The sequence below is a fragment of the Acanthaster planci genome, linkage group LG10, assembly GCF_054643075.1.
Source record: "Acanthaster planci isolate LZ-2023a linkage group LG10, COTS_SCS, whole genome shotgun sequence".
Lineage (NCBI taxonomy): Eukaryota > Metazoa > Echinodermata > Asteroidea > Valvatida > Acanthasteridae > Acanthaster > Acanthaster planci.
Genome location: NC_141786.1, coordinates 6,428,886 through 6,445,959, shown reverse-complemented (window position 1 = coordinate 6,445,959; position 17,074 = coordinate 6,428,886). Strand labels below are relative to the sequence as shown.

Genomic DNA, 17,074 nt, shown 5'->3' with positions numbered 1-17,074 from the left:
TACCATCACAGCACTGAAGCTTGCTTCCTGGGATGACATGGCATTGTTTTGCAAATGAATATGAAAATACTCATTAGCATAAAACTAAAAAAAGCATAAAAATACTCTTTTAAATAGTGAAACAAAAGATGAAAATAAGGTCACCTGAAACACAAAAGTGCCTTTTCCAGGTTTATATTAAAAACAAATCGATTGCAGCTACCCCTTACAAAGGGAATGCCCACACACTGTGGACTCTCTGTGTTCATACTGTAGTACTCGACTACAGCGGCGCTATAAAATCTTTGCTACTAGACCGCAGTGTGCATATATAGTAGTGTGAACCATAGACCACAGTCCTACTGTGTGAACGGAACAACCATCCGGTCACTGATCCGAAACATTATCAGGAAAGCCCGTGTAAGTTGTTTATAACAGTACTGGGTTTGAGACTAAAATGTCAGAATTAATGAGGTGAAATGTATTTAATGTCACACTCACAAGTCTTTCGGAGGAATTTCATTGGTTACGTCTAGCGTCTGCGAAGGCATCTTGCTACATGTACATGATGTACGTACCGGTAGGCCAAACGTTAGCCTCATCACGGTCTCATGATTTAGGCCGAGGGCTAAATATACCTGTACATGTACATCGTGCAATACAAAAAGACCCAGGCCTGTGGACGCACAGGTGCATACATGTACAATGTACAGGTGTAGTGTACTGTAGTGTTGGTTTCCAGAAGTAGACGTTCCCATCGACTTGACTCATGCCATGTAATGTTGAAATGAAAAACTTCAGTTTTCAAATTTGTTCTGTTGTTCATCATGTTCGTGATGCCTTAATCATGTCAATGGGGGTAAGGGTACTGACTGTTGTTAAATTCAAACAGTGTCATGAAATTTAGTCTTAACACGGAATGCAGAAATGCGCTGTGTGGAAATTGGACTGTTCTCTTGATATGGGCATAGGCCCCCCTACCTGTTTTTCTCTGCACCGGACTGTTAGTCAATTAAAATATCATAATATTAGTCGGATCTGGACATGTGGACATGTTGAAAATATTGAGGTATTTACAACAAGCTGACTAAAAAACAATTTTGTGGACAAGCATTACACTTTACAGGTGTCTCCTACTAGGCATGGTAATTGGTAGGTTTGTGCACAAGCACGACAAGGTGGGTACTCTAAAGATTAAGAAGGACACCGGCATCAGGACTCCATTTCTTTCATGTCTTTGTGTAAAAAGTCTTTTGAGAATTTTGTGCATCTGTGAAATAGTTTCTAAAAAAATTTGAAAAAGCTACCAGAAGGCCTATTTTTCAGTCCCAGATTCATTTCATTTTGACACTGATTTTTTGCCTTTTCCGTTGGAAGCGACTTAATACTAGCCCGTGAAACCTGGTGCGCTACTTTTTTTCAGTAGCTGGGGTGACAAATGATTCATGAAGAGGGGACAATGCAATACACCATTTAAGACATTTCAAAAACGCGAATCCATTACGTCGCTTCGATAGCTTAGTTGGTAGTGATTTGAACTACAGATCTATAGACCCTGGTTCGAATCTGACCCATTTATGCTATTCATTTTCCAATTTTATCATTGTGTTTGGGATTTCCTTTTTCAATTGATGCAGAAACAGAGTCCAAGCATGAACCCTCTAAGAGTCTTGAGAAAAATAGCAGACCAGGTTTCACGGGTTAGTATCTAGTCATTTCCTTTTCCGTTCTCGGATATCTTCAGCAGAGAGAATCGTGGTTGTCACCATGAGAGCATTATTTCAGTGTTGACAGCAACATGAGTGCGGCAATGACATCACCCGGATTTGTCAGCTTCGGCAGCATGCCATACGATGATGTTTATCTGGAGGACGGCAGCTCCGATGAAGAGGAAGACGAGCATGTCATCTCGGACTCACGCAAGCCGCTCATGTCGCCCCAGAAAAAGGCCAAAGTCACCCTCCGCCAACCACCCCCCACTGTGGGCATCCATCCCCTCGTCAAGAAGCGATTCCTGCGATGGTTCTACGTCGTACTGACCATCATGTTCATCGCTGTCGTCATCTTCGTACTGATTCGGATTACCCATGATGCAGTTCTACAGGCAGACAGCAACCCTACCTCTGACCCACGGCCTTCTGCGGCCCCTGACCAACACTCGTCAGAGCATAGGGAGGTCGCTCCATGTTCGGACTTCGACATTGAGGATGTTTGGGTTCAGAACTTTCCCAAACTAATTACAGAGACAGCTTTCCGATTGGTCGATGTAAATAAAGATGACGTGTTAGATGTTGTAATGGGCTTTTCTACTGGTGAGTTGATTTAAAGTTTCATTATTGGCCATTCTAGATTTTGGATAAAGAAAAGAGTTTGGTATTTATGGTATTTGGTATTTTTGGATAAAGAAAATAGTTTGGTATATATGTGGCCTTCATCCTCAAGTTTTGTAAGCCCCCATAAGTTTTCAAATACATGTACGTGTACATGCACATGAAGAAAAATTTAAATAACAGGTGTTTATGGGCTTGCCTTCACCTGTTAAGGGCACAGTTTCTTTTGTTAGGCAAGTTAGGACCAAGTTGATATTTTTTTCTCTCTTTCCCCACAATGTTTTCAATCCAGAGAATATTGGTGTAGTGACAAGCATTTGTCCCCAAACCCACTGAATGTGCGTACAATGTACAGATGCCTGCACTGTGTGCTTCGTCTATTGTAGGGAGTACTTACAGGTTAAGTGACAGGTTGTTGTGGGGACACAGTCTTTATGGGGACTCGGGAGAGTGAGCCCCACAATCTGGTTTTAAATTTCCTAATGAATGAAACTGTCTCCCAGCCAGCCATGGCATACCATGTACTGCTGTGTACAAGTACAAAAAGTGGTGGGCCACAGCCGTTCCCACTGCATTGCAATGCTGGCTTCTATTTTTAACCATTGATGCGATCAGCCTCGGTTCCTGTACATGTATTTCCCGAACAGTCGAAAAGATTTGAGCCATTTGGAGAGTACATGTATACATACAAACAGTGGTGTGGCGCAGCTTTTTCCAATGCATTGCAATGCTGGCTTCTATTTTCAACCAGTGATGCGATCAGCCTCAGTTCCGGTATATGCTACTAGTAACTAATCCTTACCACTTGAAAAGATTGGAGCCATTTGGAGATTATATGTACCTGTTGTACATGTAAATGCCGTAAAATGATTGCATACATGTACACGCCCATGTGTACATGTCAACATATGGTATGCAGTCCTACATGTATGTGCATGTAGGTACATGTAGGTGCATGTAGGTGCATGTACATGTAGGTGCATGTAGGTGCATACATGTACTGTACATCAACATGTATCGGTAATACATGCAGAGCCTGAAATTACGTTTGGATACCAGACATTTTCCGAGCACTTATTGTGTTTGTCCGAACAAAATCAAAGATGTCCGGGCAAATTGCCCTACCAACACATCAATAACAGCTCTTAAATTATCAGCAAAATATGTGGGATTATGGCATCGGATTTATCATTAGTTTTGTGTTAGATTGACGTAATTACGCCCAAGGCATTCATCAGGGCTGGTTGCTCATCACCGGCCCATGTCACCCAGTGCCATGTGTGTATGAACACACACCTGTATACTTTACTTGCACAGACATGAAATCGCCCCATAATTCTTTGCATGCACATCGTAAAATGTACATGTAAGTCATGCTGTCAATCAATGTTCAAGTTTCCTTGGTAACCCGTGCATGACACAAAACCTGGGTACCAGGCACGATGGACCAGTAGTGGTTGGCTGCATTCACGGGGTTCGTCCAGTTCAACCCGAGTGTGGTATGCTAGACCTACATGTACGTGGATACACTTACCGAAATACAAACTTACATACATGTAAGTATTGTTAAATAATCATAATGTCGTTGAGCATTAAGAGTGCATTCTGTTCAGATTGCACAAATGTTACACTGGATGTTACAACTCTACCTTTTATATACATGTAATATGGCAGATCAAAAGCTGGTAATGGCAGAACAAAATGGATTGTGTTATGACGTTTTTTTCGAGCACTTTTTTGGTCTAATTTCGTGCTCTGACATTTACATGTAGATTTGTTATACATTAACTTCCCTGACGGTAGTTTAGCAAACCACTGGTGTACATGTACACTGTATGTACATGTACAGGTGTCTAGTGTAGGCGTGGAGGTAGGGTACTTGTCTCATGTATTATTTATTTCATGTTCAGATACTGGTGCAAGTATAGAACATGAAAGAGTCATGCAAGAAGAATGGTACCATGATAAGAACATGTGGATGTACATGCACATACAGTTTGTACATGTATGTACAGGAGGTACAATGGACAATGTGCATGGAGTGCCACTCCAGTTACCATGGTAACAGTGGCCTACCATGGTACATGTTTACATGTATCCTCAACATGTATCAGTGTGTGTATAAAGCACACACGTAAAACTCTAGTTATAGTTATTTTTAAATCTGATTTTTGACCCAATCCTTTTTTTTAGTTCTCCAGTTACTTTCCTTTTTGGGGGGATATTTTTAGAAGAAACAAAAGATTTTGTTTTTGTTGGAATCAAGTTTCAGCTTCCGTATCCCTATTCTTTTAGACTTCATGCGACTCCTCCCTTTTTGATCCTTTTGAAAGTTTTAAGCGAGTTCCCCAAGTGTTTTATTTTTTTTTCAAGTCTCTTCTTTATTTTTTATTCTTATTTGAAGTGTGCCATTTTTCCCCATTTCATTTTTTTTTTCCACCTGTTTGTACATGTACATGCCCGGTTTTCACTGCGCATGGTGGTGCCACCCAGTTTTGAAATGCTGGTACCCAGTTTTTCAAAAAGTTCACACCCGGGTTTCAAATGCTTTTTCCGGGGGGGGGGGAAATTTTCCAGGGTTTGGGTTTGCAAACCACTCATGGGCATCAGCAACAAACGAAATCACTCACTGTGTAAGGGGGTCAATATTGAGGTTTTCTTCACCTAGTAGCAGATTGCTGACTATAAATCCCCTTTCACTTTGATTTTCAATTCATTCCTTTTTATCTTTTTATACATGTACATATGTATATCGCTCATTTTGTTTTTTATGGGAGTGGGCATGCCAGAGCTGTTTACATGTAGAGTGAGTTGTGACATGAGTGTCTCAATTGTTGGAACCAAAATGGTGCATTATGCGTCGGTGTAGATTATGGACAATTAGCACTTAATATTCTGTACTGCAGACATAATGATCAGCCATTTTCGTTCCAAAGTCTGGAGTTGGCGCTGCTCTCTCTACATGTGCAGCTCTTGGGCATGCCCCCCCCTCCCGATGTCCCATTATTACAGGTCTTTTGGCTTTTGTCCGGCAGGTGTGACCAGTTATTTTGCAGACCAGTACTTAGTGTGTGACATCTACTTCAACGGTTCCTGGCCCTGTTTTGGCGGCTTGATGGCACTGGACGGCCAGACTGGTAGCGAGCTGTGGAGACACTACACCACCCAGGAGATGTTTGGCATCAACTGCAATGTGGACATTGACCAAGACGGGGTGAAGGACTGCCTGGGAGCGGGCCGAGCTGGGGTAAGAATGGGTAACACAAATATAACGATCACCTCGTTTTCCTAGTTCCTGAGGAAAATTTCCAGTCCGGTTGGAGTGAGGGATTCCTGTTACAGTTCATGCATGTACACGTGACTCCCATTTACATGTTCGTGGACCAGTGCATAGTAACATACTAGCACATTTAAAAAGGGTTCAGTTAGTGAGACTTGATCAGTGTATGTACGCTGTACCTCGCACCTGTTCATTTGCACAAGAGTTAATTACACACATGTATTGGACACCAGTCCATAGCACCGACAGGCTTACGTGTACTTCATGTAACTCTGTGAGCATGAGACTCGCACATCTCAGTCAGAAGTACAGTGTACATGTACGTGTATAAATTTATATTTGTGCTTCGTAATTCAAATCGTAGTGATTGAGAATGGAAATTACATGTACATGTACATGTGAATGCTTGGGTGGAGGTTGGTTGAAGAGGAAATGTGTATGATTTTTTGAAGACGCGTTCATTACAGAGTTGTCACGGAGTCCATTGCAGGTGCCTGTTAGTCGATTGGAAGTCCATCACAAGTCTGCCACAAGTTACAAGCTTTTTAGATGAACTGTGACAACAGTATTCCTCAATCACTGTTCATTCCGGTACATACAGTATATGACTGGTCACAGTGGCAAGTCCAAGTCTTGGCACCATGGGGGGAGGGGGGAAGTAGAAATTCATCTGATGATGACCGTCCAACTAGCAAATTTTTCATTCCCTAACAATGCTCATTACCTATTCATCTCTTTGCCAATTCTGTCACAACGCCCCCCAACTCATACTCCAGAAAATGTAGTGCAGTAAAGGTTGACATTTAATGCCATGTGATTTATCACCTTACAAATTCATCATTACATGTGAATTTTCGTCTATAACCATGATAACACTTCCCTTTCTAGCTGCCTGCAAGGCTTCAACCCAATCAGACATTTACATGTACAGGTACTTGCTCTTCTATACAATGTATATAGTGTTTTGAAGGTTGCGAGTTTAAAATCATGTGACTTGTCACCTGGTGATGACAGCTGATCTTCACTACAGGGATAAATTACTGCAGAGAAAACTTCCAATAAACTTTAACATTTTGGACCTACATAGCCTTTTTTATTGTGCTTCGTGGACAGACATTTGAGTTGGTGAGTGGCGCCACCGGTCACCTCCTCTGGAAGTTTCAGTCTGACGATCTGCTGGTGTCCATCAGCAACCTCTACACCCCACAGTTCATCCGGGACGTGGATGGAGACGGGGTGAAAGACGTGTTGAATATTCATGGTGGGGATCCTCTCAGAAAGCGAGGTAGGGGGCACAAGCAAATGTATACTGGTATTCATCATGTGCATGTGGGATCCCCAGATGGACCTACCAGTAGCTACCTGTAATTGACTGAGTTGACTTGATCAGTCAAACATGGTGTACATGTGTTTACACCTGGGGCCAATTTCATAGAGCTGCTTAAGCACAAAATTTGCTTCAGCGTGAAAAAAACCTTGCTTTGACAAATCAGGTTACCAGCCAAAACTCCATGTGATATATGTTGTTTTGGAATGGTATTCACCTGTCGCTTGGTTAGCCTGCCAATCACATAGATTTTGAGCTGGTAACCTTTTTTTTTAAGCAAGGGTTTTTGCGCTTAAGCAGCCCTATGAAATTGGCCCTAGATGTAATTAACTGTATAGGAACATAATACATGTACATGGGGAAATCCAGAAATTAGGGGTCCAAAAGTGTGACATTTTAGTGTCCCTGTTTACATCTGACTTTTGTTATTTGACGTGGAAATATCATCGGAATTGATGTCAGACTATTACTATTTGTTTGGCAGGTAATTTGCATTAATTCATCACTCTTGGGATTTGAAAAGGTGTCCTAAACTTACAAAATCATATGTCAAATGTGACAGGGACACGAAAAAAATGGACCCCTAATTTCTGGAATTACCCACATGTATATGTTTGTACAGCATGTGTATCCATGCATAACATATTACCCAGTACATGGACGTATACACGTCCATGCATGCATGAACCATAACAAAATTCAGCAGCAACTGCCATTGCAAAATGGGCAAAGTTTCAAATGCCAAGGGTTGAAATCGGAAGATAAGGGATTCTCGAGGAAAATTTTGGCCATTCTACTGAGGCAGTGCGCGTCAACGAGATCGTGAGATGCAGACTGAATGAACCAGCGGTTCTGCCATCAGTGGTAATTCACCAAGTAGGAACTAACAAAGCTTGTGACAACCATTACCCTCCTCATTACTGAAGTCCTCCAAACTCCCTCAGAAGAATGGAAAAGGTTCTTGAAGTAGAAATCTTCCCCTCTGTTTGCGTTCAGCTTGATGCAGTGGAAGCAAAAGTAGGCATCATTCAGTTATAACTGACGCAATGTGAGGAAATTCAGGAATGGTAATTATCCTAGCAACAGTTATGAAGGAGTTAAATGTACAGTGCAACTGGAAACTTTTCAGCATGTCAGTCACAGATCTATGCAATTTTCTGTTCTTCTGCTTGTCGTGGCATTTTACAGGGCATGAGGTGTCTCATGTTGGCATTTTACTCGTCATTAGTGGAGCTACTGGTCATGTGATTGCATGGATTGAAGTACCGGACAAGCAAGAATCTTACTACTCGCCGCAGGTATGTGTACAAAACAACATGGAGAGGGACAAACAGATCGATTTTAGAGATTGCTGTTTCAACTGCATTACTGCCCACATTAGACAATTTCATTTCTGTTCAGTTGCAAGGACTCTGCTAAAATGAGTAATGAACCCTTCAATGATACAGACAACTAATAAAATGCTGCGTCATGTTGCTACGGGCCAAACACCAAATTGAAAACAATTTTGATAGAGAAATGAACCCTGCAATCAGTACAAAATGTTGATTCTGATGGGGCACAATTCCCTTTATGGTGTAAACATGTACTTTTCACAGTGTTTTCTTTCTTTTTTTGGGGGGGGGACCAGAATTGGATTTGCAAGTGTTTGTTTCTTGTGCTGTCAACTTGGGTTGTTTATCCCCAAACTGAAATGTTCTGAGATTCATGCATTTATACCCACCAATATTGCTTCATTTGCCTGTGGCCTCAATTTTTGGCAGCCTCACTTTTCATTCTAGTGGTAACTACATGTACATGCAAATATTGAGACCTCATCTGCCACAGCAGTACACTGTACATGCGTACTGGCGAGCATTGTCATTGGAATACCCACGTCTGAAGTTTATTTTGGGTTTTCTATAATCTGGTAATGGTCATTTGTACTTACGTCAATCCCCTTTATGCACTCGACACCTTGCCTTTCAGAATAATAGCCCTGTAGCTTGACACCCCGAGTCTTTTTTTTTACCGCAGGTTTACTACCAGCATGGTGGGAGGGAGATGGTTTTGTTTGGGTCAGGAGGGGAGTCGAAGGGCGGGTCACTGTGGGTCATCGCCATGGCAGACTTGCTCCAAGGTGACAACAGCAAGGTATCAAATACATGCATGTCAGATCTACAGGAGGTGAAGGAATCTCTCTGGTAAAACTTTTGAAGCTGAAGAGTGCATTTCCAGGTTAACGATGACAGAGGTTGCCGATGCCATTGTTAATAGCACAACCAATGCATACTCACTTCTGCCAATTGAGCCCCTAAAACTTATACGACAGCTTCCACTTCATGTACACATGGATTAATTTTACTTTTGCACAGATAGCTACATGTAGCGTAAAAATCCAGAAGCAGTGTCTTTGCTCCGCCACTGCAGGTGCCCATTAGTGCTAGCGGCTGAGGCTAGATGCACAAATTTATACATTGTACAGTGTACAGAGTGTGTCCAAATTAAATGCAGTGGCAAAAATATTGTACACCCAACCATTGTAGTGACTGTAGCCATAGCCTTGTCTGCTACTTCTGACTTGCCAGTGTCTTTCTTCCAGTAGTTTTTTGGCATACTGCGCGATATCTATACCAATCCTAATGGCTACACTTGGACCCACGGTGGATGGAATTATTCACCTAATGTTGAGCTCTGCGAACGTTGCTGCATTCCACTGTGAGGATTCCTGCATTGTACATGGACATGTATCTGCAAAATATCCCGCACCACATGACATTCTGTCCCTGAACATTTACTATGATGACCCGATCTTCGGGTATTTTTTGTTTTTCATCATCTGCTACAGGCTACTCGGATCTATACAGATAACGTTAAGGGCATCATGACCCCACCCGCACTCGTAGACATCACTGGTGATGGTGTGGTGGATATCGTCATGGCAATGTTCAACTCAACTGTTGTTGCTTTTGACGGGCAGAGCTACAGCCAGCTCTGGAACTATTCTTTTGCTGAATCAGAGACATACAGGTAGGAAATTAGGCTCTGCTCAATAGTTCTCATACGCAGAGCTGACAAGGGCTCATAATTAATTAGTTAGTGGAGCACTGGCGTAGTTGCCCAGTGGGCTTGGGCTGAAGTCCGTACACAGCTTTCCCGAGCTTAAAGTGTAGCTGCAATGAATTTTTCTTCGACACAATTTTTTTGCATCTTTGTACTTTCCTTCAATATATGAAAACTTTTACACACTCCTATTTGGTTAAATGCTTCAAAAAGTGCACACTTTTTAACAATCAAAATTATCCGTGTTTTCCTGGACAACTGAGGGCGCTGTTGCTGTGAAGTCGTCTGAGGAGGACATGTTTCAGTGCATAGGTATTTCTTTACAAATTGTGGACCCGGAATTTACTAACTAAAAACATTTCTGAGAGAGGGACTGATAGTTTCCTATTGCTTTGCTCATAAACAACAAAAAAGAAAAAAACAGCAAAGAAAAAACTTAGTTCAGGAAAATCTGGAAAAATGCAGGACTATTTAGTGTAAAAACCTATGTAACATTGAGGCTTCTTCCTGAGATGACATCGCAGTTTTGCTCATGAATATGGCAATGTTCATTAGCATAAAAACAAAAAACAATAAAATACCCTTTGAAATAGTGAAGCAAAAGTTGAAAATAAGGTTTACTGAGGCACAAAGGTGCATTTTACAGGTTTGTAATCAAAACCATTGATTTCAGCTACACTTTAATTCAAGTTACACGGCCAAATAGTCAGTTTGCAGGATTGTTGGAGCTTTTCATTTTCCTTTCGTATTCCAGCACTCCAGGTGTAGCGTACTACAACGATGATAACATTCCAGATTTTATGGTGGTGTACAATCACGGGCCAGGTTATCCAGTCTACTACTATTCACAGGTACATTGTATGGTCCACAAACTTTCCATATCAGAAAGGTTTACACTGTATCTGAACCCTAGTGAATCCTGATGAAGTGTCGGAAATGGCCAGTGGGCCATGTTCCTTTTGACTGCTGGCGCTGGTCAGAAGCATGTTTCTGCTTCTGCTCCATTCTGCGCAAACACCCTGCCTTGAAGGGTTATAAACGTACAGGGGTAGTGTTGACCGTAGGCAACTACTTAGCCTAGAGGGTGGGCACGATTTAAAAGGGCCTTGATATCCAGGGCCTTGATATCCAGGGCCTTGATATCCAGGGCCTTGATATCCAGGGCCTTGATATCCAGGGCCTTGATATCCAGGGCCTTGATATCCAGGGCCTTGATATCCAGGGCCTTGATATCCAGGGCCTTGATATCCAGGGCCTTGATATCCAGGGCCTTGATATCCAGGGCCTTGATATCCAGGGCCTTGATATCCAGGGCCTTGATATCCAGGGCCTTGATATCCAGGGCTTTGATATCCAGGGCCTTGATATCCAGGGCCTTGATATCCAGGGCCTTGATATCCAGGGCCTTGATATCCAGGGCCTTGATATCCAGGGCCTTGATATCCAGGGCCTTGATATCCAGGGCTTTGATATCCAGGGCTTTGATATCCAGGGCCTTGATATCCAGGGCCTTGATATCCAGGGCCTTGATATCCAGGGCCTTGATATCCAGGGCCTTGATATCCAGGGCCTTGATATCCAGGGCCTTGATATCCAGGGCCTTGATATCCAGGGCCTTGATATCCAGGGCCTTGATATCCAGGGCCTTGATATCCAGGGCCTTGATATCCAGGGCCTTGATATCCAGGGCCTTGATATCCAGGGCCTTGATATTCAGGGCCTTGATATCCAGGGCCTTGATATTCAGGGCCTTGATATCCAGGGCCTTGATATCCATGTACTGCTTTATGTTTTCATACTGCAGATCCTGAGACTTTTCTTTGGGTCCCCTGGAAAGCCATTGTTTTGTTAAGATTTCTCTTGTTTTTCCTCCGATCATAGACTCTTGATTCAAAGAAGGTACCTTTTGACCTTTGACCTTTGTATGACCTCTTAAGGCTAGATTAACCCTAACAGTCCTCAATCCTTCACCTGTTGGAGGACTGAGGACTGTTAGGGTTATAGTTATTCACAGAACTGAAACATTGACAACTGACATTGACGAAGGACACTGGCAACATTGCTTTAGCAATGCTGATTGATCTGTAACGTCAAAAGCTGATCAACATGTTCACATGTACACGTAATTTATTATGATGGGTGAGGGCAAAGAATTGAATTTTGTGCCTGTAAGCACTTTTTGTGCACATCATGCTTGAGGACTGCGCGACGACGATGAACTGCCACAAAAGCTTCCAACGCTTGGCAATTATTATCCAGCTTTCACCATTACAAAATCTTCTAAAAACTAGCCAAGAAGGTACTTTGTTTGCTATCTGTGCTGACAGGTTGCCATACTCGACGGTCGCAATGGTCAGCCGCTCCTCACCTCAGCGATCCAGACAGCAGGTAGTTCCAACGTTTCCCCTCTCTCGCTCAGCATGGAAGGTCATGGCAATGATGCATTCATGTATTTTGTTCTGGACTGCCTGGGTCACGAGGCAGAGATGCAAACATTCAAATTTGCTAAAGGTAAGCTCTGCATTCTATAGTCGCATTCTTCTTGTGCAACTTTTCCTTGAATCAGCGGATTTCCTACTTTTCACTTCACACCCACGCCATGGAAAGTTGAAAAACATTGTACAAAGTCTTATACAGATTGGAATTCCCCCCGTTTTTGTCAAGGTCCAAGTTGTATGCCTGTCTTATTTCCTATTCTTTTCGTTGCGGCATTTCCATGGTAATAGAATGACATTTTGATATGCTAATTTCAAAACATTAACATTTATATTTAGCAAAGTGAATGCATTTTACAAAATAAATGTGCAGCTTTAAGTGGTGGTCATAATCCTTTTTTCTTTTTTCTAGTCTTTTTCTCACAGTAACTCTTCTGACCTGTGTCAGAATGTATCAAATTGCTGTACTAGTCTTTTTCTCACAGTAGTTTTCTCACAGTACCCCCTTTGACCTGTGTCAGAATGTATCAAATTGCTGTACTAGTCTTTTTCTCACAGTAGTTTTCTCACAGTACCCCTTTGACCTGTGTCAGAATGCATCAAATTGCTGTACTAGTCTTTTTCTCACAGTAGTTTTCTCACAGTACCCCCTTTGACCTGTGTCAGAATGCATCAAATTGCTGTACTAGTCTTTTTCTCACAGTAGTTTTCTCACAGTACCCCTTTGACCTGTGTCAGAATGCATCAAATTGCTGTACTAGTCTTTTTCTCACAGTAGTTTTCTCACAGTACCCCTTTGACCTGTGTCAGAATGCATCAAATTGCTGTACTAGTCTTTTTCTCACAGTAGTTTTCTCACAGTACCCCCTTTGACCTGTGTCAGAATGTATCAAATTGCTATTGCACTACCTCAGAACTACACATCAATACGGGCGATTCATAATAGCGCGCCTCCAAGAATTTGCAATGCGTTGACCGATCCCAGTGCGTGAAATCTGCCGACCCTTTCCAAACACGCATTGGGTTGACAGATTTTGCACATTGTGATTGGCCAACGTGTTGCATACTCTTGTAGAGGTGCTATGGTGAAATGCCCGTATTGAACCCCATTGTATGTGCAAACTCCTGACTCTGCAATGGCCTGGCCCATCAGGTTGAAACCAGGGGTGTTGCGCATCGTGACCTTGTCCTTGGCAACAGTTGAACTTGGCCTAGCGTCACACCATACTTGAACCCGATGCCACCAATGTGTTCCGTTAAAACGGATGAATGAATATTGAACAAGGCTAACAAGACCTTGCCCCCAAAAACCACGCCACTGAAAGCTGGTGTCCCCCCCATAAGATGCTGGTGCCCCCCACTAGTAAAGTCCTAGCTCTGCCACTGTTGTGCAACTGTATTTGTTTGAAACATCTCGGACAAGGACAGTAACAGCATAATACGTCGAGGACCGATGAGCATGACAAATATAAGATGAGAGACATGAAGCTTCCAACACAAAAGCAGTGAAATAATAATGCACATGTCAAATGGTTGTGACACCAGCTTTTGTTAAAAGGACTTTGGACCACTAAGCATCAGGGATTAAGAATGACATTTGAAATAGAGATGTCAAGCCTGCACATTTCAGTGTTGCTATGATTGTGAACGCTGTTTTCAGATGACGAGGATGTGGGGATTGGTAAACTCAGTCGCTCAGATTTCTGCAAGCAACGATTCAACACTGAAGATTACTCTCGAATGTTCCTGTTGAACCGTGACATGATGCCCCCAGGAAAGCAGATTTACAACTCACGTAAGGGATCTTGAAAATCTCCCCAGTGGAGTAGCCAGACTGTTTTTGTAAGGGGGTGGGGTTGTTGAGCTGCCTTTGTTGGGGGAACAAGCTGTTGGTGGTTTAATGGCTCTTTGATTACATTTACATGCATATTCACGAGTACACAAAATTCATGATGGATGATAATGATTTTTAGAGTTGGCAGTCTGTTGCTGTAGACAGACATTCACCTGTTTGAAATTCTACATTCTTCAAATTTTAAATTACTCCTTTCTGGCTTTTTTTTTTGACGTAGTTGATAGAAAATCTGACGAATACCAGTACAATGTCAACTCTAGTCTGTTTGCCAAGGCCTACCTGGACAAGCACCCCAACGTGCTGGAAAAAGTCAAGGAACTAGTCCTGGAAAATCTGAATGACCACAACTCTGACCAAAGTGGGAGTCTCCACTCCGAGGAAAGGGGGGATCAGAATTGGGATGGCAGAGCCCACTCGGATGGAAGGGAGGGTTCAGATTTAGTTGATGTGCCAAATGAGCAATTCCATGACTTGGTAAGTTTACTTGGACTTATGTCCCCAAGCAGCATACTTTGCTTCTCTAAGATAAATTTTCTTACAAACAAAACTGCATTAAAATTTGACATATTTTCACTACCTTCTTAAATCAAGTACTGACAGTTTCATTAATTTTTTTTTCCTGTTTCTCCATGCAGGATGGTGGATTTAATCCGCTGCCAAAGCAACAAGACCAAACGGCCACCAACAGACTTGCACCAAGGTTAGGGTTTGATAACGAGGATGAATTGCCTATATTTGAACCCCCTGTAGACTTGCAACCCAGTGAGGATCAACGTCAGCCAAGTCAGCCGGTCCCTGATTCACAGGATGTGGATTCGCGTGACCCTGATCCATCACAGAATCATTCACAAAAGCCAAATCCACAGGGCGCTGATCCACTAGATTTCTATCCCGAAGACCGCTATCCACAAAGTCCAAGTCAGTCCCTGGATTCTGATGGTAGACTGTCCCAGAAGCTCTTGGATGAGCTTCTGAACCAACTCCTGCAGGATGATCAGCTCAGTGATGCAGATGATTCACTAGTAGACGACGTGCGAGGATACCCGATCAACAAGGGCCACTTGGGCCCGTCTGGCCCGCTAGCTGGAAGTTCAGACTGGCAGCACCCAGCACGGCCAAGTGACCCCAGAAAGAAATCTTATTACGGTGACTTGTTTGACACGCAGAGTGAAACAAACGGAAGGGGGCAGTACAACAGATACGGTAACAGACAGGGATACGAAGACAGTGGTAGCCCCTTCGGCAGAGTCAGCAATGCCGACAGGGATGAGACCAAGAAATGGCTGGACAGGATGTATGGCTCCCCATCACAGGAGGGTTTCTCAAATCCATCCAAGAGATATTTCAGGAAGAAGCGAGGGGCAGGTCATATGCACAGACCCCCATTTCTTCCCCTCCACGACCTGGTCAAGGAACTGTACCAGAGATTAGAAACCCGGAAGACGGGGACAGGAGAGGCAGCCGATGAAGAGCATGTCTCGGGGCCGACCAATGAGCGCAAACCTCCACTTATTCCTCTTGAGTATCTGGACAAGGAATTGTATCAGAAATTGGAAGGTCGAGGGACTCGGAAAGAAAAACCACGGAATGAAGATCAGCACACAAGGGGGGCCACGGAGCTTACTGGGCAGTCGGCCCATCTGGGTGGGCCTTTCAAACGAGTTCACGGGTCCCGTGCAAGTCCTCGTCGCGGGCGCCACGCAGGCCCTCATGATGCTGGGGGTGTGCAGCGGCTTATCTCCACGGGCACCCTGGCCCCAGTCTTACCCGGCCAGGCAGATTCGGCAGGGGACAGCATGGATCTGGTCTTTGCCACCTATTGGTTCTATCCATCCGACACCCAGGTGAGTCTGACGGAGCCTTCCAGATGTTGATGACCTGGGTTCGTCAAGGCTTTGATATTCAGCCTTTCGGCTGATTTCAGGATTTTTTTATGCCAATTTTTACTTTGCCAGTTTTTTGTACATCTGCTCAGTGTAACATTATGAGAACAACTTAACTTTCAACTTTTTACAACCCCATTCCAGTTTAAGTGAATGTGGCCACTTGAATCCCTGTTTCATTTTGAAATTGTGTACATGTCTTTTGTCATGTCCTTGGGTCATTTTATAAACTCGGCATCCAAAATTGTTATTTTTGCCTGCCACATTTTTTGAGATGGAGGTTGTAATTGCTGTAATTCCAGCAAGCTGAGTGGTCCCCTTTTGTTCTCTCTTGTGCCAGATTATTCTTCCAGAGCAACAACAATGCATCGATGAGTGGATGGCTAAGGAGACTCAGCGTATGAACCCCAAAAGTACGAGTATGACTCCTTCCAGATTCCATTTGGTTTTGCACCCCTGGATTTTGAATGAAACACTCAGTTGAAAAACACAAACGACAGATTTCCTGGGTTTTGAACCACTCAATTACAGGCCATGTATTTTAAAAAGAAAGGAGCTTTCAGTCAGGGAATTTGAGCTTCCCCAGCTGTTTGAAATCTGCTTAAATTAGGAGATGTAAACAAAGGTAGTTGCAAAGACCTCTTGCACCTTTAGTTGGTACTCGGTAATAGCTTTTTTAACATTGCAAGGAACCACTGTAAATGTGAAGTACGATTCTAGTAACAGCTGAAAGAAATTTTCAGATGCTGCAATGATGAATGTAACTTCTCGTTTGTCTTTGGTAGGTGTGTTTTACGGTCTGGATCATGATGCGTATGAACACATGGCAATGGACAAGTGCACAGAAGGTGACTATCAATTTTACGCATTCTTCTTGTTCTACAGACTAGGATGTTTTTGTATGACAGGTCCTGTTGCAGAGAAAACGGTGGATGGTCATCTG

General features: G+C 43.0%; 1 protein-coding gene across 5 annotated transcripts in view; it reads left to right on the top strand.

The window, feature by feature from the left end:
• The first annotated feature begins 308 nt into the window (after positions 1-308).
• Positions 309-17,074, top strand: part of LOC110989995 (uncharacterized) — a 23,605-nt gene continuing 6,839 nt past the window's right edge. The window contains exons 1-14 of one of the 5 annotated variants that reach the window (XM_087142257.1): positions 309-399; positions 1,724-2,291; positions 5,345-5,556; positions 6,703-6,874; positions 8,105-8,214; positions 8,933-9,049; positions 9,744-9,925; positions 10,713-10,809; positions 12,286-12,469; positions 14,054-14,188; positions 14,466-14,722; positions 14,884-16,092; positions 16,472-16,544; positions 16,917-16,979. In XM_087142257.1, coding sequence (XP_086998383.1) covers positions 1,778-2,291; positions 5,345-5,556; positions 6,703-6,874; positions 8,105-8,214; positions 8,933-9,049; positions 9,744-9,925; positions 10,713-10,809; positions 12,286-12,469; positions 14,054-14,188; positions 14,466-14,722; positions 14,884-16,092; positions 16,472-16,544; positions 16,917-16,979 — 3,325 coding nt within the window. In that variant the 5' untranslated portion in view covers positions 309-399; positions 1,724-1,777. The other 4 variants (XM_087142259.1, XM_087142261.1, XM_087142258.1 and 1 more) reach the window with 4 other exon arrangements.